Source organism: Oncorhynchus nerka, linkage group LG7 (assembly GCF_034236695.1).
Source record: "Oncorhynchus nerka isolate Pitt River linkage group LG7, Oner_Uvic_2.0, whole genome shotgun sequence".
In the NCBI taxonomy this organism is placed as follows: Eukaryota; Metazoa; Chordata; class Actinopteri; order Salmoniformes; family Salmonidae; genus Oncorhynchus; species Oncorhynchus nerka.
In genome coordinates, this window is record NC_088402.1 from 58,746,230 (window position 1) to 58,767,288 (window position 21,059).

General features: G+C 42.9%; 1 protein-coding gene across 4 annotated transcripts in view; it reads left to right on the forward strand.

Moving 5' to 3' along the window:
- Nucleotides 1-2,374: 2,374 nt before the first annotated feature.
- LOC115132062 (tyrosine-protein phosphatase non-receptor type 11-like) overlaps nucleotides 2,375-21,059 on the forward strand; it is a 56,345-nt gene continuing 37,660 nt past the window's right edge. For 2 of the 4 annotated variants that reach the window (XM_029664286.2, XM_029664287.2), the window contains exon 1: nucleotides 2,375-2,507. In XM_029664286.2, the coding sequence (XP_029520146.1) occupies nucleotides 2,494-2,507 (14 nt within the window). In that variant the 5' untranslated portion in view covers nucleotides 2,375-2,493. Of the gene's footprint in view, nucleotides 2,508-6,015; nucleotides 6,121-17,778; nucleotides 17,869-21,059 lie in introns of those variants that run through there. The other 2 variants (XM_029664289.2, XM_029664288.2) reach the window with 2 other exon arrangements.

Here is a 21,059-nt window from a genome sequence, read left to right on the forward strand (position 1 = left end):
CTTGTTTCACCTCTTCAAGGGAAGAGGAGGAAATCTGCTGTGACAGAGCCACCCACCAAAACAGGACCAAGCAGCGTGGTGACAGGCAGCGGCAGGAGGAGCAGCGCAATCAGGACTATTGGACTTGGGAGGAGATACTGGATGGAGATGGACCCTGGACGCAGCCGGGGGAATATCGCCACCCCAAGGCAGAGCTGGAGGCAGCCAAAGCGGAGAGGCGGCAGTTTGAAGAGGCAGCACGGAAGCAGGGCTGGAAGCCCGAGAGGCAGCCCCAAAAATGTATTGGAGGGGGCACACGGGGAGTGTGGCTAAGGCAGGTAGGAGACCTGCACCAGCTTCCTGTGCTTACCGGAGTGAGAGAGGGCGTTGTACTGGTCAGACACCGTGTTATGCGGTGGAGTGCACGGTGTCCCCAGTACGCGTGCTTAGCCTGGTGCGGTACATCCCAGCTCCTCGTATCGGCCGGGCTAGGTTGAGCATCGAGCCAGGTGCCATGAGGCCGGCTTTTTGCATCTGGTCTCCAGTGCGTCTCCTCGGGCCGGCGTACATGGCACCAGCCTTACGCATGGTGTCCCCGGTTCGCTTGCACAGCCCAGTGCAGCCTATTCCACCTCACCGCACTGGTCAGGCTACGGGGAGCATTCAACCAGGTAAGGTTGGGCAGGCTCGGTGCTCGAGACCTCCAGTACACCTTCTCGGGCCGGTCTATCCGGTGCCATCTCCACGCACCAGCCCTCCGGTGGCAGCCCCCCGCACCAGGCTTCCTGTGCGTGTCCAGAGCCCAGTACTCCCTGTTCCTCCTCCTCGTCCTCGCCCTGAGGTGCGTGTCCTTGGCCCAGTACCACCAGTGACGGCACCACGCACCAGGCCTACAGTGCGCCTCGTCTGTCCAGCGCTGCCAGAGCCTTCCTCCTGTCCTGAGCCGCCAGAGTCTCCCGTCTGTCCTGAGCCGCCAGAGTCGCCAGTCTGCAAGGAGCCGCCAGAGTCGCCAGTCTACAAGGAGCCGCCAGAGTCGCCAGTCTGCCAGGATCCGCCAGAGTCGTCAGCCAGTGGACACTTACCACGCCGCACATTGGTCCGATCCTTGTTTCACCTCTTCAGAGGAAGAGGAGGAAATCTGCCGTGACAAAAACACAAAAGGGGACGTATTTGCATTTGTTATGGTCTTGTGAAGGCTGGCTGAATTCTGGCAAAGAGTATGTTCTTTTATCTCAGCATGTCTACAGATTCTCTCTTCTCCCTGTTTTTGTTTTTTGAAAATGTTGATAGTGGAGACTGTTATCAGAAGAAACTGTGCAACCTAGCATTTATAAATGCATTGCCATTAATTGGAAGGTTGGCTATCCTCCCACAATGGATGGAAGAAATGTCAAATTATATATCAATAGATTAAGGGTATACTGTGCAACTTCCGTAAGGTCTGTCTGCATTATATGGAATACAGTATGACAAACAGAGTCTGTATTGAAAACATGCCCACATCAGGGGAGATACCTATTTAGGCAATCCCTAGCTGCTGGGCTGCTCAGTCCTGGCCCTGGGGCTCTGCCGTACTGTTGGTTGACACTCTGGGCTTAGCCTAACACACCGGAAACCAATAATACATGTTTCACTAAGATCCTAAAGCTGAGTGGGGTGTGTCGGGTTGGGGTGCTGCAGGGCCGTGGACCCCTAGGGGCAGGACTGGGTGACCCAGCTAGAAGTAAAAAGAGCTCTGCATTACTATTAGGCCTATGATATGAATTATATGGAGGGTGTACTGTTTCTGTGTGTTAATGTGTAGGTATGTATGTATGTGTGTTTTTATAAAACTTTTGTTTTCCAAACCTTTCCTTGATATATAAAAAGATGGAGTTGAGTTATTGACTAGACTGGTGGGGGTTGGGCGTGCAGGTGACTCAGGCTGGCTAGGCTGTCTGGTTGAAATATGATATAGAGGATGTCTTAATAAAGACAATGAAAAGTGTTTGTACTTCATTTGTAAGAGTTGTTCATTTGTCAGGCTATTGATTAAAGGTGCAACACAAGATAATATTGATTATTGAATTATCAATGATCTAGTTCAGTCTTATCAATCACTTAAAAATATTTAATAATGATCTCTTACCTAGCTTGATGACTGGCCATTTTTGCTGACTTTATGTTGCTCTAAATAGAGAAGGCTAGAAGGGCCATGGATGCCCCCAAAAATGGGAGGAACCCCAGACCCCCCATCAAGTTACCCCCCACTTCTAAAACTAAAGTTGCGCCCCTGGAATAGACTGAAAGTGTGTAGTTTATGTTTAAGCTACAGGGACCGCGTGGTACAATGAATATGACTGTGGGTTTTGGGGGCGGGGTGTGCTGCGATAATTTGTCTTTGGAGTTGAACATTGTTCAATAAACGCCCTCCTGAGTGCACGCTGTCCAACGGCGACACGGCGAAGACGTAAAGGGAACGTTCACTTTATTTGACTTTCCCTTCTCATTCGAAGACAGCTTTCTAAGACTGCTATGACGTCTCGCAGGTAAGACGGGTTTTATCGAAAACCATGGAACGAACCGGGAATAGTCATTTCACCCATTATAAACAGCGTTTCATGACTTATCACAGGACATGTTTGGGACCTTCCGCTTACGAGCAAAAGTACTATGCATTTTCTCCGACTCTTTAAAACGCACGAAGCCCACAATGGTTGCTTCAATTAGGGGTATTTTTCGCTTTTGTCGGCATCTTGTAGCCTATTTGTGTGACAAAAGTTATTTAATGTGAGTTCATAGTTGGAATAAAACTGTCATTGGAAATTAGGTGGAATACGCTATTACTTTCGTCTGATCATTTTACGCTTGTAAGCTATGGGACATCGCTAAACTAATGTGACGTTGAATAATAGATATAAAAGTGACTGTTCATTGGGTGGATGGGTCTTCTTTAAACGAGGGTCTTATTTGCTCTAGCCCCAGTGCGCTCTCTCTCTCTCTCTCTCTCTCTCTCTCTGCTGTGTAGGAAATGGGCAGAAGTTGGCCTTTGATATCAAGGTGCATGGTTTGGCTTTTGCAGAGTGCTCTGTATTTGTCGTTGGAATGCAACAAAGTTGTTCAATTATTAACTGAAATGTGTCCCCTCATATCTTATTAATGTCAGTAAATAAGACATTTTTAAATGTACCCAGTGGGCACGCACTGGTTGATCAACGTTGGAATAGATGTTTAGTTGATTTCTGTGTCCAGTGGGTAGTGTCAGTCGCCTCATAAGAAAATGCAAAAATAATCTGAATGTAGCCACCACATATCTGATTCTCAGACTTGCTTTCAATGGGAATGATAGATCTATAACTCACATTTCTATGTTAATTTGGTCAGATCGTCAGAGATCTGTATAATGATGAGATGCTCATGTCTCATGCCTTAACAATGGGAGTTGTTATCCCAAAGGCAGGAAGGCAGGCGACAAGCTTAGGTCCAAAATGAACTCATAGAAACGCATTGGGCAATTCTTTTTTTTTACAGATTCTGGCAAGAGTGAAACCTTTCTCTTCTCTTCCTCTCAGGGGTCGCCCCAAAAAGCTGCCCACTGGGCCTTTAACTGTAGTACAACCACTTAAGTGCCACAACTGTTCATCAATCAAGACATGTTTGTTACATTCTCTGTACAAGGTCAAACCATCATACCATATGTATATTGTGCTTTTTGAGGGAAGTGTGTAACTTTACTCATAAATCTACTTCTGTGTGGTTATGTTATGCTAGAGAGAGCCAAACCGAGAGCCCTATCTCTACCCAAAATCTGTCCACCCTAAGCAGATCCTTAATTATTAAGCAGGTGAGAATTTGTTTGTATGTGGAGCAATGAGAGTGTCACATTTAGTCAAGATCAACATGAATTGCTATTTTGATATTTGAGGCTTATTCTAATATAAGTGAAATTCGAGACTGTATATGTATATTCATGATGCTAGAATATCATCTCACTCTGCATTGAATACCCCTCATCAAATATTCCCCAAATTATTCAATTAACGAGGTGTATCCACCAATCCAAAGAGAGGAATATGCAGAAGCTTGAAAGCCCGCCGTTCTGCTCTGTGGACAACAAATCCCATTGTTAGGGTGGAGACATATCGTCATTATATGCGTATGTCTGGTAATGCCTTTGTTGACATCTAGTCTACAGGTGGGCAGTTGCATATACCTGCAAGCCGAATTGGCCCACAGTACACAAAATAACATTCATAAACATCAAACATTTGACAAAATACGAAACAAACCATGAGGTTTGTGTTTCTAACCAGTTGTACCGTAATATAATAACTGTAAAAAAGTAGAAGGGGGTATAGGGCTATTTTGGATTGATACAGATGAAGGCATCGAGAAGTTGATTTGAGATTTACCCACAAATGTTGTCCTGGGCGGTATTTTCCAATGTTCTGCTGAGTCTGTGGACGAAGAGATGTTTATTATGAAGAGTATGGACTCAAAATGCACCATGTCAGCAATCCTACGGGTTGACAGTGTACATAGACACCCCTATAAGAGTATGCTCTGAGTGAGAGGGATGCATCACATCAAAGTTTCCAAAAGCGGGATTGCCACAGTATGGTAGAAGTAAAGCTGTGCAAACAAATTTAATGGATGTTAGATAACAACAATGTCATTTAGCAATGCAGTCATTGTGAGAAAATGCAAAGGCTTATGTTTCTGTTCTTTGAGAACAAAGTGCATCATTAATACTGCCTGGATGTGGCGTTAGATTCGGTGCATTTATTCTGGAAGTTGATATAGGCAGAGGGGCTTCCATCATCTAATGGTAGGGGAAACACTAGTAGTATCGAATTGGAGTTAGTTGGTTATAGGTTGTCACGATACAGTATCATATTATTTTGATACTGGTATTTTCCATGGCAAAAAAAGGAAAACATTAGGCAGACCAACCTTCATAGTCCTTTATAGCTTGGAAAATAAGCAATGAGACTGAGTAACATTAGGACAGTTTTCTCAAGAAATGGAAGTCTGCTTCATGTTTCGTTTTCCTTTCATATTTCTGGAAAACATAATGCTGCTATCTTGATAACCTAGTTGGTTAGTGGGTGTTTTTCCATCCTTTGTCATCAGTTCTGTTTAGTGTGAGGCTCAGTACTTCCTGCTCCTGTGAGCCACAGGATAACAGTTTCTGACACAGTCATCTGAACAATAGCCTGGGCGCCATCTTGGAAAGACCGAACTTACCATTTAGCAGTCAAAACTTTTGAGTCTCAGTTTTCACTTCAGATCAACCAATAGTTATCGTGTTCCTCCTCTATTACGTTTTGTTATGAAATGCAAAGTAGTTCGTGACATTGAGTTCAATGAACGGTATCATTTTCAGTAAGGCACATCCCAAACGTTCTAAAACCGGTGCTGTATATTTTATTTAACCTTTATTTCATCAGGGAGTCATACTGAGACCAATGTCTCTTTTTTAAAATCTTTTTTTTGTTTTAATTTTTTATAGATGAGCCCTGATCTATAGGAAATACACATGAAAATATATACCAAGTGTACAGAACATTAGGAACACATTCCTAATATTGCGTTGCACCCACTTTTGCCCTAAAAACAGCCTCAATTCGTCGGGGCATGGACTCTATAAAGGTGTCAAAAGCATTCCACAGGGATGCTGGCCCATATTGACTCCAATGCTTCCCACAATTGTGTCAAGTTGGCTGGGTGTCCTTTGGGTGGTGGACCATTCTTGATACACACAGGAAACTGTTGAGCGTGAAAAACCCAGCAGCGTTTCAGTTCCTGGTACCTACCATACCCTGTTCAAATGCACTTAAATATTTAGTCTTGCTCATTCACCCTCTAATTGGCACACATGCAAAATCCTTATCTTGATTGTCTCGAGGCTTAAACATCCTTCTTTAACATGTCTCTCGCGTTCATCTACACTGATTGGAGTGGATTTAACAGGTGACATCAATAAGGGATCATAGCCTTCACCTGTATTCACCTGGTCAGTCTGTGTCATGGAAAGAGCAGGTGTTCATAATGTTTTGTCACACAGTATAAATACTCAATGCAAAAGCAGAAAGAAAAACACATTAATCAGTAAGCTCAATCAGCTTTCTGAATTGCCCTAGATGCACCAGAACATCAAATGTAAGTACATTTTGAAGATCGTTTCACAAATAAGGTGCAAGAAAGGTAAATCAGCGTTTAGTTAACACAGTAGAGACCGAAGGAATTTCCAGAGTTAGCCACCCCTGAGACTGATTGTGGTAACTCATAAATCTAAAGTATAGTAATGATAGGTACTGTGGGAGTTTTTGTAAAAGTTTTTTTTGTTATAAATGAAAAAATAGCCATGTATTAACCTGCGTGACTTCAAAGAGGGCCAACCAACTTTCTGGTAGATGATGCAGTGATGAGTACTAAAACTGTCGCCTGTAATAAAGCACAGTGCGCTATGATGAACCGCATCTAATGGCTTTATTGAAGTGGTAGCTGTTTTGAACTGCATGGATCACCATTGCGGTTGAATACAGACTCGTTTTATGGTGCACTCTAATTGTATTGTCCTTGAAGTCAGCCTAGGCTACTGCTCAAATGTTGCTGTGATAGACCTACATATTTGTCCTCTGCATGGTGTTTAGTTTTTTGGCTCCTCGTTGTCAATCTTTAAAAACTGAAGCCAGACTGCAACATTTTAGTGGTCTAGCTTGGACTGTGGCATGTGTGTGTGTACACTTTCCCTCTGCTGCGCGCTGTAAACGGGAACCACGAACGCGGCGCAATTGAAGTTGAATTCACCGATACGAGCGCATCAGGCTGTAATTTCAGAAAGTAGATTACTCAACTATTGACTCATTTATTCTTGTTTGGTTGTCCTATTAAGCCCGCGGGTCTTGTGTTTGATATGTGTGCTGGCCTATTAGCCACGTTATGACTGGATTTTGATTTGGTTTATTAGGATCCCCATTAGCTGACGCCAGTGGCGACAGCTAGTATTACTGGGGTCTGACATATAACGAGAAATGAATTACAGACAAAAGACTTTACCATTTACATAATTTAAAAACATTAACATGTAGCGTGTGTGTGCACCTATCAGTTATACATACATGTCAGTACACACACATGTACTAATAGTTGATTGTATTGACATTTCCAGCCTTAGTTAAACTTGTCAGGTTTTTTGTGTTGTTCAAAATGATTGGAATTCAAAACCGTGCATCCTGAATGGGTGGAGGCAGCAAACAATGTACCAGGTCAGCTGTGATTTACAACCTGGTAGCAATGTGTTTTGGACTACCAAGAAATGTATTGGTGAATTATATTAATCATGCATTGAACTGTATCCATCTATTATACCAACAAATGCCTTACTGTACGTCATGTAAATTGAGTCAAATAGAACCTATTTTTAAAACCTATAAAGTTGGTTTTGAAGAATTTACTGGGAATTCGATTTTTTTTAAACTTATATTACGATTGTCCGTTTGTTTCATATCTGCAAAGTAGTTAAAACGCTGTCAGTCCCACTTTTAAGGAAGGCGTCTAGCTCATCACAGGAAGTAAATTGTTGAAAAAAAACAAAAATTCACTAGAACGTGAAGGGTTAACCGTCGAGTCAGCTAGAGGCTGGCAGAAGGAAGAGCAGCCTATTGACTGACCAGGGTCAATTAAACCACTTTCTCTCAAATAAAAAGCCTGCCGAGATAAAATGCAGATTGGCATAAGTGATACGTTTATTATTCTCAGTTATGATGCCAGAGTCAGTCAGAACTTTCTTAGCCAGGGTAGAAGAGGAGTTTGTACGCTTCAGTGCATTTACTGTTTTTTAAGGATCACCAGGAGAGTCCGAGATGGAGTTTAAAAATAGCTTGATTTTGCTTTCTTAATCGAGATCGTATGGCTGCACGATTTGGACAAAATATCTAATTGCGACTATTTTGCCAGATATTGCAATTGCGATTATGAATTGAGATTTTCAAGCACTTGGGGAAAAACCTGGTTATTCCATCAGACAAGTGTCAGGTTAGATCATATGAATGAAGACATACTGTGTTAACTGAATACAAAACCAATTGAAACAACATTGTTATACATATGCTAATAGATATGATTATTACACCTGCAAATTAACAAAACAAACACATTTTTAAATTAACATGATAATCAAAATATCGTATGCTATAAGAGCAGCACTTAATTAATTAATAACCTAAGTTAATTATTTAGTCGGGCACCATAGGCTGCAGATGGAATAGGAAGCGTATGATTGTGTAATTATGTATAAGTAGTCTCAATCATTATAATTAAAATGTAAGTCAAAGTGCCTTAACATGCAATGCGTAGCCTACCAATTGCAAAGGTGCAGCCTGTGTCCAAAACATTGGAGTCTGGCCCACGTTTGCGGCGTTATCGTTAATCACACTTGCTGTTCCGCATTCAGGCCCCAGGCAGCTAAAGCGTCTCTCAACCCCAGACTGTTGTTTTCTCCCATGTGATCTCCAGTGAAGTAGCCTATGGTGTTTGCAAGCACCAACAATTCGGTTGAAACTTCTCATCAATAAAGTGTACTTTCAAACTAATGTAGGGCTTGGTTGTTCTACTAGACCAAAGGTAATAATCAACGTGTGCGTTTCAACTTCTCCCTTCATTTTGTTATACAGTGTTGGGATGACAATTTGGGAGAAATACAGAGCCTTTAGAAAGTATTCTCACCCCTTGACTTTTTCCACATTTTGTTGTGTTACAGCCTGAATTTTAGATTGATTCAAATTGAGGTTGTGTGTCACTGACCTACACACAATACTCAATGTCAAAGTGGAATAATCTTTATTTTTTTATTTTTTTAAACTAATTAATAAAAAATGAAAAGCTGAAATGTCTTGAGTCAATAAGTATTCAACCCCTCTTATGGCACGCCTAAATAAGTTCAGGAGTAGAAATGTGCTTAACAAGTCACATAACAAATTGCATGGACTCACTCTGTGTGCAATAATAGTGGTTAACATGATTTCGTAGCCCACAAATAAAATTATCTGTAAGCCCCTCAGTTGAGCAGTGAATTTCAAACACAGAGTTAACCTCAAAGACCAGGGAGGTTTTCCAATGCCTCGCAAAGAAGGGCACTTACTGGTAGATGGGTAAATAAAAGCAGACATTGAATATCCCTTTGAGCATGGTGAAGTATTCACAACAAAGAGACAGGCGTCCTTCCTAACTCAGTTGCCGGAGAGGAAGGAAACCGCTCAGGGATTTCAACATGAGGCCAATTGTGACTTTAAAACAGTTACATAGTTTAATGGCTGTGATAGGAGAAAACTGAGGATGGATCAACAACATTGTATTTACCCCACAATACTAACCTAACTGACTGAGTGAAAGAAGGAAGCCTGCACAGAATATAAATACTCCAAAACATGCACCCTGCAGTAAAACTGCAAAAAATATGGGAAAGAAATTAACTTTATGTCCTGAATACAAAGCGTTGTTGGAGTTGACCAAAACATAACACATCACTGAGTACCACTCTTTATATTTTTAAGCATGGTGGTTGCTGCATGCTGTATGCTTGTCATCGGCAAGGACTATGAAGTTTTTGGGGTAAACAGAATAGAGCCAAGCACAGGTACAATCCTAGAGGAAAACCTGGTTCAGTCTGCTTTCCAACAGATACTGGGAGACAAATTCACAAATCCTTTCAGCAGGACAATAACCTAAAACTCAAGGCCAAATCTACGCTGGAGTTGCTTACCAAGACGACATTGTATGTTCCTGAGTGGCCGAGTTACAGGTTTGACTTAAATCGTCTCGAACATCAATGGCAAGACTTGACAATGGCTACATAGCAATGATCAACAACCAACTTAACAGAGCTTGAAGAATTTAAAGAATAATGTGCAAATATTGTACAAAACAGGTGCAAAGCTCTTAGAGACTTACCCAGAAAGACTTAAAGCTGTAATTGTTGCCAAATGTGCTTTTAACATTGACTCAGGAGGTTGAATGCTCTTTCCATGACATAGCAGTGTTTCCCAAACTCAGTCCTGGAGACCCACAGGGGTTCACATTTTGGTTTTTGCATTAGTGCTACACAGCTGATTATCAGCTATGTAGTGCTAGGGCAAGAAACTAAACGTGCACCCATTGGGGTCTCCAGGACAGAGTTTGGGAAACACTGAATAGACTGTCCAGGTGAATCCAGTTGAAAGCTACGATCCCTTATTGATGTCACCTGTTAAATCCTCTTCAATCAGTGTAGATGAAGGGGGGAGACAGGTTAAAGAAGGATTTTTAATCCTTGAGACAATTGAGACATGGATTTTGTGTGTGCGCCATTGAGGGTGAATGGGCAAGACAGGGTATGGTAGTAGGTGCCAGGCGCACCAGTTTGTGTCAAGAATCAAATCAAGTTTTATTAGTCACATGCGCCGAATACAACACCTTACCGTGAAATACTTACTTACGAGCCCCTAACCGACAGTGCAGTTTTTAAAAATACTGCAACGCTACTTGCGTTTCAAATCAAATTGAACAGTTTCCCGTGTCAAGAATGATCCACCACCTAAAGGACATCCAGCCAACTTGACACAACTGTGGGAAGCATTGGAGTCAACACGGGCTAGCAAATCAAATTTATTTATATAGCCCTTCGTACATCAGCTGATATCTCAAAGTGCTGTACAGAAACCCAGCCTAAAACCCCAAACAGCAAACAATGCAGGTGTAGAAGCACGGTGGCTAGGAAAAACTCCCTAGGAAGAAACCTAGAGAGGAACAAGGCTATGTGGGGTGGCCAGTCCTCTTCTGGCTGTGCCGGGTGGAGATTATAACAGAACATGGCCAAGATGTTCAAATGTTCATAAATGACCAGCATGGTTGAATAATAATAAGGCAGAACAGTTGAAACTGGAGCAGCAGCACAGTCAGGTGGAAGTTGAAACTGGAGCAGCAGCATGGCCAGGTGGACTGGGGACAGCAAGGAGTCATCATGTCAGGTAGTCCTGGGGCATGGTCCTAGGGCTCAGGTCCTCCGAGAGAGAGAAAGAGAATTAGAGAACGCACACTTAGATTCACACAGGACACCAAATAGGACAGGAGAAGTACTCCAGATATAACAAACTGACCCCAGCCCCCCGACACATAAACTACTGCAGCATAAATACTGGAGGCTGAGACAGGAGGGGTCAGGAGACACTGTGGCCCCATCCGAGGACACCCCCGGACAGGGCCAAACAGGAAGGATATAACCCCACCCACTTTGCCAAAGCACAGCCCCCACACCACTAGAGTGATATCTTCAACCACCAACTTACCATCCTGAGACAAGGCTGAGTATAGCCCACAAAGATTTCCACCATGGCACAACCCAAGGGGGGGCGCCAACCCAGACAGGATGGCCACAACAGTGAATCAACCCACTCAGGTGACGCACCCCCTCCAGGGACGGCATGAGAGAGCCCCAGTAAGCCAGTGACTCAGCCCCTGTAATAGGGTTAGAGGCAGAGAATCCCAGTGGAAAGAGGGGAACCGGCCAGGCGAAGACAGCAAGGGCGGTTCGTTGCTCCAGAGCCTTTCCGTTCACCTTCCCACTCCTGGGCCAGACTACACTCAATCATATGACCCACTGAAGAGATGAGTCTTCAGTAAAGACTTAAAGGTTGAGACCGAGTTTGCGTCTCTGACATGGGTAGGCAGACCGTTCCATAAAAATCGAGCTCTATAGGAGAAAGCCCTGCCTCCAGCTGTTTGCTTAGAAATTCTAGGGACAATTAGGAGGCCTGCGTCTTGTGACCGTAGCGTACGTGTAGGTATGTACGGCAGGACCAAATCAGAGAGATAGGTAGGAGCAAGCCCATGTAGTGCTTTGTAGGTTAGCAGTAAAACCTTGAAATCAGCCCTTGCTTTGAAATGAAGCCAGTTGTAGAGAGGCTAGCACTGGAGTAATATGATAAATTTTTTTGGTTCTAGTCAGGATTCTAGCAGCCGTATTTAGCACTAACTGAAGTTTATTTAATGCTTTATCCGGGTAGCCGGAAAATAGAGCATTGCAGTAGTCTAACCTAGAAGTGACAAAAGCATGGATTAATTTTTCTGCATCATTTTTGGACAGAAAGTTTCTGATTTTTGCAATGTTACGTAGATGGAAAAAAGCTGTCCTCGAAATGGTCTTGATATGTTCTTCAAAAGAGAGATCAGGGTCCAGAGTAACGCCGAGGTCCTTCACAGTTTTATTTGAGACGACTGTACAACCATTAAGATTAATTGTCAGATTCAACAGAAGATCTCTTTGTTTCTTGGGACCTAGAACAAGCATCTCTGTTTTGTCCGAGTTTAATAGTAGAAAGTTTGCAGCCATCCACTTCCTTATGTCTGAAACACATGCTTCTAGCGAGGGCAATTTTGGGGCTTCACCATGTTTCATTGAAATGTACAGCTGTGTGTCATCCGCATAGCAGTGAAAGTTTACATTATGTTTTCGAATAACATCCCCAAGAGGTAAAATATATATATAGTGAAAACAATAGTGGTCCTAAAACGGAATCATCATTGTGTCAAGAGATATAGTACTAAAACACTTGAGCGTCTCTCTTGATCCTAGGTCCTGGCAGAGTTGTGCAGACTCAGGACAACTGAGGTTTGGAGGAATACGCAGGTTTAAAGAGGAGTCCGTAATTTGCTTTCTAATAATCATCATCTTTTCCTCAAAGAAGTTCATGAATTTATCACTGCTAAAGTGAAAGTCATCCTCTCTTGGGGAATGCTGCTTTTTAGTTAGCTTTGCGACAGTATCAAAAAGGAATTTCGGCTTGTTCTTATTTTCCTCAATTAAGTTAGAAAAATAGGATGATCGAGCAGCAGTAAGGGCTCTTCGATACTGCACGGTACCGTCCTTCCAAGCTAGTCGGAAGACTTCCAGTTTGGTGTGGCGCCATTTCCGTTCCAATTTTCTGGAAGCTTGCTTCAGAGCTAGCATCCTTCTGGAACGCTTTTGACACCGTGTAGAGTCCATGACCCGATGAATTGAGGCTGTTCTGAGGGCATTTCAATCCCACCTTGTAACGCAACCAGATGTGGAAAAAGTCAAGGGGTGTGAATACTTTCTGAAAGCACTGTATGTGTGAGATGGTATCTTTAATCTCCTGTCCAGCGTGTTTGATCTTCTTGAAGCCGTCTTGGCTGACAGCCAAAGACATGATTCTTGTTGACACTATGTGATAGATCGGTGATGGCCTCTGGGATTTCAATGTTTTTTCGTAGAGTGTTACACTTGAAAACGCATTGGCAATCAATGTCTGTTTAACGCAGGTGGCTGGCTATAGCTGAGGGTGTTTGCTGCTGTCTTTTGTCACCATGCAATTGTTGTAAAGTAAGGGCTGGTTCTTCTTCAAATGGTTCAATAAATGTGTCAGGTTGCCTCTTGCTGTTGCCACAAATCTGAAGCTCTTTTTGCATAACTCTTGCATTTGGTTGACATCAGTTCGCCTGTAGCCGAAATACTGCCATACCGCCTAATATGCACCCTTCAGTACTCATGTTTCCGGCACTCTGTGAAGCCCTTTTCTCTCGTCACCAGGAATTCATGATAAGAGCTGCTATAATTACCAATGGAATCAAATCCTCTAATCTCCCCTACTGCTGTGTTTGAGTTAGGTTATCACATTTTGATATCATTTCCAGCACCTGTTTGATGCATGAACACAGCACTCTCAAATGTATGTGCCAGTTTGTCATTTCGTTGGTTGGTTTGGTTGGAAATGTGTTTCTTCTGTTATTTGTAGCTGTATGATTCAAAGTCTATGCAGTTTTTGTGTGTGGTGAAAAAAAGGCAACAGGTTTAGGTCCGAGAAAAAAGGAAGTCACTGTTACTGGCTAATGACTACCTAATACCATTTAAAGGGGCAGCTCACAACTACCAGAGACAAAGTTTTTGAAATATGAAAAACTATCCCTTTAAACATGTACATTTCTGACTTCATAATATTGCTCCAATTGGAATTACAATAACATACATTTTAACAACCAGGGGCTAAAGTTGCATTTTTAAGAGAGCAGTCTAGGCGTTCTATGGTTATTTTTAACTGTCAGTTTTTCTTTCTGCTTTCTTCTAAATTATGACTGATCAACCTGTTTGCTTCAACAAATGTGCAATGGTGGTTATCAAGGCATGGGCCATGACAATGTACACTCTCAGACAATGTATAACGGTGCACACAATCAGGAAGATTAGTTAGCCATCCCCTGAAAACAGATGGGGTTAGTCCATAATAGCCATATAAGTATTTGAGGGATATCATGTGCAACATCAAAGCACTACGTTAACTGCTAGCTTCTAGACGCTAGCTGGCTACATAGTGATGTGAGGCATCTATCCGCTGAGGGTGGGTTTGCACTGCATGTACTGTAAATAACCCAAGATCATCAGCTGTTCTAAAAATACCAGCAGCATGACCAAAATCCACACCCCAGGGCTTGTCTGTGACCGATATAGCCCTAACGGGGCTTTCATGCAGCATTCGGGGCACTAAGTATATCACCTTTTTGTCACCAGGCCTAGCCAGGACTTTAAATAGCCACGGCTGTATTGAACTTGAGACATTATGTAAGAGGATAGAGAGCCTGGCGTGCTGGATGCACGTGGGGCCTCTGTTTCCCCTGTCTGTCTGAGCAAGCTAGCGCTCTGCTATGTTTGTCCGCTGAGCCATGGCTCTGACTGTGTTGCTCTCCCTTCCTCTCTTTCCCTTCTTCTACCCTTCTCGCTCTATCTCATGCTCTGTATGTCGAATTTTATGCAAGTCTCTCAATGACAGTTTTATTTCTCTCTCCCCTCTCGCTCTCTTTCTCTCTCCCTCCCAGTGCTCAATGCATAATACAAGGAAGTGAAGCGCCTGGTAGTTGTCAAGGAAAACCTATTCTTGGAAAGCCCTGAGTCACTCCTGCAGTCATGTTCTGTGGAGATAACTATGATACTTGTAGCATGAGGACACCACAGAAAGGGCATACTTCATGTCTTTTTATATTTTTAACTTGTGTAATTTATAGTACAGTAAGTCAAGTTGTCTAAATGGGTAAACAAAACGAGAAACAAGATTTTCCACTTTTTTCCCGAAAGCGATTTCTCAGTGAGAGATGGGACAAGCATGGATACTACCAGTTAATCATTCAACTCTGCATACAGAAAAAGTGAAAGGGCAAACACATTTGCCCCAGACTTACACAACAACCAACCAAATCATAGTTTGACAAAATATCCCATTCTGGTTTTCAGCGAAAAGGTACACGGAAGGGCTGTCCACTCATACCACATCACATTGGTTTATTGTATGAATACCATTGTAACATTTTACCTGAAGCATTCAGGTATAATGCTTTATAACTTGTTATATACATGTATTAGCCTTTATAATTTCTTAGAACAATGCATATAATGTCTCTTTATGCACCAATGCCAATGAAAGGCAATAGAGGAGCCTGCAGTCTCTTGAGGGTGAACTTGTTAACCATTAGCATCTTCATAGCAGACTGAATAGGACCCCTGGGACTGGATCAAGCTTAAGCACAGGGTTTAAAATGGGAAACTCTTAATAAACTGGCCTGGCCTCAAGGTGTCATGTCTGGGCACAGGCTGCTAGTGACGTGAGCTTTCTGGGAAAAGTCAACTGGTTTCTTGACTTCAGTGTGACCTATAATGTATATTCTTTATTTATTGGTGAAGTAGATGGCATGGCTGAGCATTGAATGCTGCTCAAAATTCAAATGTAAAAATGTTTGCTTATTGTCCTTGTCAGCGTCATGTCTATCTTTATTCATCCACAATGTATTGCTTGACATGCAGTAGCAATTTTCCATAGTGATTATTCCTCTCAAATGTAAGTAATCATATACAGTGCATTCGGAAAGTATTCAGACCCTTAGACTTTTCCCACATTTTGTTACGTTACAGCCTTAATAACCTAAAATGGATTAAAAAAAAAAAAATGTAAATCAGCAACTCGACGCACAATGGCCCAAAAAGACATAGCAAAAGCAGGTTTTTAGAATTTTTGCAAATGTATTAAAATAAAAACAGAAATAACTTGTTTACATAAGTATTCAGGCCCTTTGCTATGAGACTCGAAATTGAGCACAGGTGCATCCTGTTTACTTTGATCATTCTTGAGATGTTTCTACAACTTGATTGGAGTCCACCTGTGGTAAAATTCAATTGATTGGACATGATTTGGAAAGGCACACACCTGTCTATACAAGGTCCCACAGTTGACAGTGCATGTCAGAGCAAAAACCAAGCCATGAGGTCAAAGGTATTGTCCGTAGAGCTCCGAGACACGATTGTGTCGAGGCACAGATCTGGGGAAGGGTACCAAAAAATGTCTGCAGAATTGAAGGTCCCCAAGAACACAGGGGCCTCCATCATTCTTAAATGGAAGAAGTTTGGAACCACCAAGACTCTTCCTAGAGCTGGCCGCCCGGGCCAAATGGAGCAATCGGGAGAAGGGTCTTCGTCAGGGAGGTGACCAAGAACCGATGGTCAGTCACTCTGACAGAGCTCTGGAGTTCCTCTGTGGAGATGGGAGAACCTTCCAGAAGGACAACCATCTCTGCAGCTCTCGGCCAATCAGGCCATTATGGTAGAGTGGCCAGACGGAAGCCACTCCTCAGTAAAAGGCACATGACAGCCCGCTTGGAGTTTGCCAAAAGGCACCTAAAGACTCTCAGGCCATGAGAAACTAGATTCTGCTTCGGGACAATTCTCAATGTCCTTGGGTCGCCCAGCCAGAGCCCGGACTTGAAGCCGATCGAATATCTCTGAAGAGACCTGAAAATAGCTGTGCAGCAACGCTCCCATCCAACATGGTAGAGCTTGAGAGGATCTGCAGAAAAGAATGGGATAAACTCCCCAGATACAGCTGTGACAAGCTTGTAGCGCCATACCCAAGAAGACTCGAGGCTTTAATCCTTACCAAAGGTGCTTCAACAAAGTACTGAGTAAAGGGTCTGAATACTGAATATTTTTATAAATTCGCCAACATTTCTTAACCTGTTTTTGCTTTCACATTATGGGGTATTATGTGTAGATTTATGAGGAGAAAAAAACTATTTAATAATTTCTAGAATAAGGCTGTAACCTAACAGAATGTGGAAAAAGTAAAGGGGTCTTGAATACTTTCCGAAAGCACTGCATCTTGCCAATCATTGGCATGTTTAATTTCAGTGCTTTCATCTTCTATCTGATTTGATCCATTTCTAGATAATTTCAAGATATTCTCCATTTGTTTCACTGTTCCATTTTTTCCTGAATGTTTAATTTGTGTTGCAATGTAATTTAAGCATTGCATCAGCATCATTTGAAAATGCCAGAACTAACTCATGTAGGCCAGCTACTGTATCCACCAGTACTACTGTATGTCCACCAGTACTGTATCTCCCACATAACAGCAACATAGACTCCAATATGCCAGTAGAGAGCATATAGACTTTACATAGTTTTTCTATGTTATACATCCTTACTAGGCAAGGAGGTCAGTAATGTCCTACTGTGCATGTAGACTAGACCTTTCAATGTGCCTTGCTTGGGAACTGGCAACCACAAGGAAGGAAGTCTGAATTAGGAGTCTTCAGTTGGAGTGGAGACGGTGCCGTGTCATGTAGGTCCCCAGAGGGACAGCCTGATAGCTGCTCCGATGAGCCTATCAAGGCCCTTTGCACTCATCCAAATCCCAGATTAAATGCCCCCGCCTCTCTTGCTTAAACCCGCAGAGGCAGCACTCCTACAAGTCCCTGCCCTCCCCCTCGTTCCTCCCTCCCTTCCCCTCCTTGTGTAACCGTGCCGGGCTGGATTACTAAGCTCTGAGGCAACTGAACCGGGGGGCTCTGACAAGCTCCGACCAGAATGGTTAGGTAGGGGGAGAAAACTCTCATTCACTTCCTGACATTCATTAACAGCCTCTTCTTTTTTTTTTCACCCACATGCATTGGGTCTTACCAGTAGGTTGCTGCTGTTACGTTGCTAGTGCAACGCACTTGGTCAAATTGGTCTCAGGCTTCAATGGTTGACAGTTTATAACCTTGTGTGCATTTTGGAGGGTCTGGCTGGAGTGGACTGAGTGGGTGTGCTTATTTGTGGACATGTGGTCCGTGTTAGAGCTTTCTGAGGGAAGTGAGCCTGCTAACTGTTAAGTGTTTGGGGATAGACCTGGGCAGTGTGGTCCCTCTCAGAGTAGCTCAGGCCAGGGAGAGAGAGGGGGGGAGGATTAGTGCAGTAATTGGTGAGAAGTGCTCTTTGTTCTATTGAGGGGTCAGGGGTCAAACAAGGGGTGACCTCCTGCCTGATCCCCATTAGCAGGCGAGTGTATGTGTGTGTGTTTAAGTGCATTGGGGTGGGGGTTGCAGACGATGGACTAAAGCCCAAAACCGAAAAGGATACTGACCACTCTCTTGCACGTTGACCTGCAATGGACACAAAGCGTCGGCCACTTTGTCGGGCATTTGTTTCAATATCAAAACAAACAAAACAAAGCTCTCTGAACATTGTTGCATGTGTTTTGGAATGGGTGGCCAGTGATAAACTGGTCCTGAACAACTCTAAGCATTGTATTTGGTACAAATCATTCCCTATGTTCTATGGAAATTAATGGTGTAGTTGAGGCGACTAAATTACTTGACGTTGCCTTTGATTGTAAACTGTCATGGTCAAAACATATAGATTCAATGGTTGTAAATATGGGGAGAGGTCTGTCTGTAATAAAGAGATGCTCTGCTTTTTAAATTATTTTTTTCTCCCCAATTTCGTGGTATCCAATTGTTAGTTGTTACTATCTTGTCTCATCGCTACAACTCCCGTACGGGCTCGGGAGAGAAGAAGGTTGATACACAACCCAACCAAGCCGCACTGCTTCTTAACGCAGCGCCATACAACCCGGAAGCCAGCCGCACCAATGTGTCGGAAGAAACACCATGCACCTGGCAACCTGGTTAGCATGCACTGTGCCCGGCCCGCCACAGGAGTCGCTAGTGCACGATGAGACAAGGATATCCCTGCCGGCCAAAACCTCCCTAACCCGGACAACGCTAGGCCAATTGTGTGGCGCCCCACGGACCTCCCGGTCGCGGCCGGCTGCGACAGAGCCTGGGCGCAAACCCAGAGTCTCTGGTGGCACAGCTAGCACTGCGTTGCAGTTCCCTAGACCACTGCGCCACCCGGGAGGCCATGCTCTGCTTTTCTGACAGCACACTCCAAAAAGCAAGTTCTGCAGGCTCTAGTTTTGTCTTAACTTGATTATTGTCCAGTCGTGTGGTCCAGTGCTGCAAGGAAAGACCTAGTTGAGCTGCAGGCGGCCCAGAACAGAGCAGCACATCTTGCTCTTCATTGTATTCAAAGGGCTGATATACATTCTATGCAGTCTCTCTTGGCTAAGAGTTGAGGAGAGACTGACTGCATCACTTCTTTTTATAAGAAACAATGTGTTGAAAATCCCAAATTGTTTGCATAGTCAATTTACACACAACTCTGACACACACACACATATCCCACCTGATATGCCACCAGGGGTCTTTTCAGTTTCCAAATCCAGAACAAATTCAAGAAGCATACGGTATTATATAGAGCCATTTTTGCATGGAATTCCGTTCCATCTCATATTGCTCAAATAAACAGCAAACCTGGGTTAAAAAACATATATATACATAGCAACACCTCATGGCACAATGCCTCTCCCCTATTTGACCTAGATAGTTTGTGTATGTATTTATATGTAGGCTACGTGTGTCTTTAAAACATTTTTTATGTAGTTCTGTACTTCAGCTGTTCTTGTCTATTAATGTTCTGTATTATGTTTTGTGTGGACCCCAGGAAGAGTAGCTGCTGCTTTTGCAACAGCTAAGGGGGATCCTAATAAAATACAAAAAATGTGATTGACTCCAAAAACTGTTGTATAAATTGTGCAGAAAATATACCAGTAATGTTGGTTGTTAGTTGTTATTACAGAGCAATGGTGATTTTCGCAGGGTCAACAAGTGTGTATCTTTTATGCTTTAACGGGTTCAGAGACTACATGGTCTGAGTGGGCTGCCATTGTTTTATCAGTTGAAACGAGTGACCGCAATGCTGGGCTGACATAAAAAGCTGCTTGTCTGGGATTACTATAGTAACACATGGCATTTTTTTCTGATTGGTAGACATTTTTTTTCTTCCCATGACCCAGTAAAAAATGTCAGATTAATAACAAAATCAAGTCTAGTCTGGACCCCAGTCAACACAATGCAACCCAAGTGGTGTACTCTACTCTACGGGACTGTGTATTCAAGATGGCAGCACCCCAGAATACCATATACTGTATGTCCCAGTGATGGTCGGTGCAGTTTTTTTTTTAATGAGCATGGCCTTATTTCTATTACAGCATATTGGATGGCTGTCATTCATATTCCATTCACCCAGTTCAATGTAACATTGATAGGTTTAGGCTACTACATGAAACTCAAATGTTCCCTATACCCATCATGAGGTTTCTACAACCTAGCCTATGAATGAAAGTTTACAACGTAGGTGCACACAGGTCGAGAGAGACATTTTTGAGGTGACGTCCTTGCACATTCTTGCCTGCATCTAGCAGATCTAGGGTGAAATCATTAGGCCAAACTTTTCAAGCCAAACCATATTATAACCGCTATACACGGCCTACATCGTTGTCACAATATTAGCTAAAGTAACGTCATAATCAGCATAGCTAATAGAACTAATGCGTTAGTAAACTCGCTACAATCATGCAGTAATGTTACAGTGTACCGTCAGTAAGTTACAGTTACACCGGTGTGCCCCGGTGGCAATACATTTGTAAAAACCAAAAGCTTATCTTGACTTTGACGAGTTCCAGTGTTGTGTTGGATAGTCATAGCCAGCTAGCTAACATAGTATCCCTCTGCTTGAGCAAGGTGTTTGAGTAGGCTAAAGTAGCTAGCTCCATTTGCTAGCTAAGAAAGTGAAAAATAAATAATGAAACCTCTGTCTTCGTCTTTCTCTTGCTTCTCCTTCATTCTGGAAGAAATTAATTTGCTCAAAACTATTCAACTGTTGTCTTTCCTTCTCTTTGAGT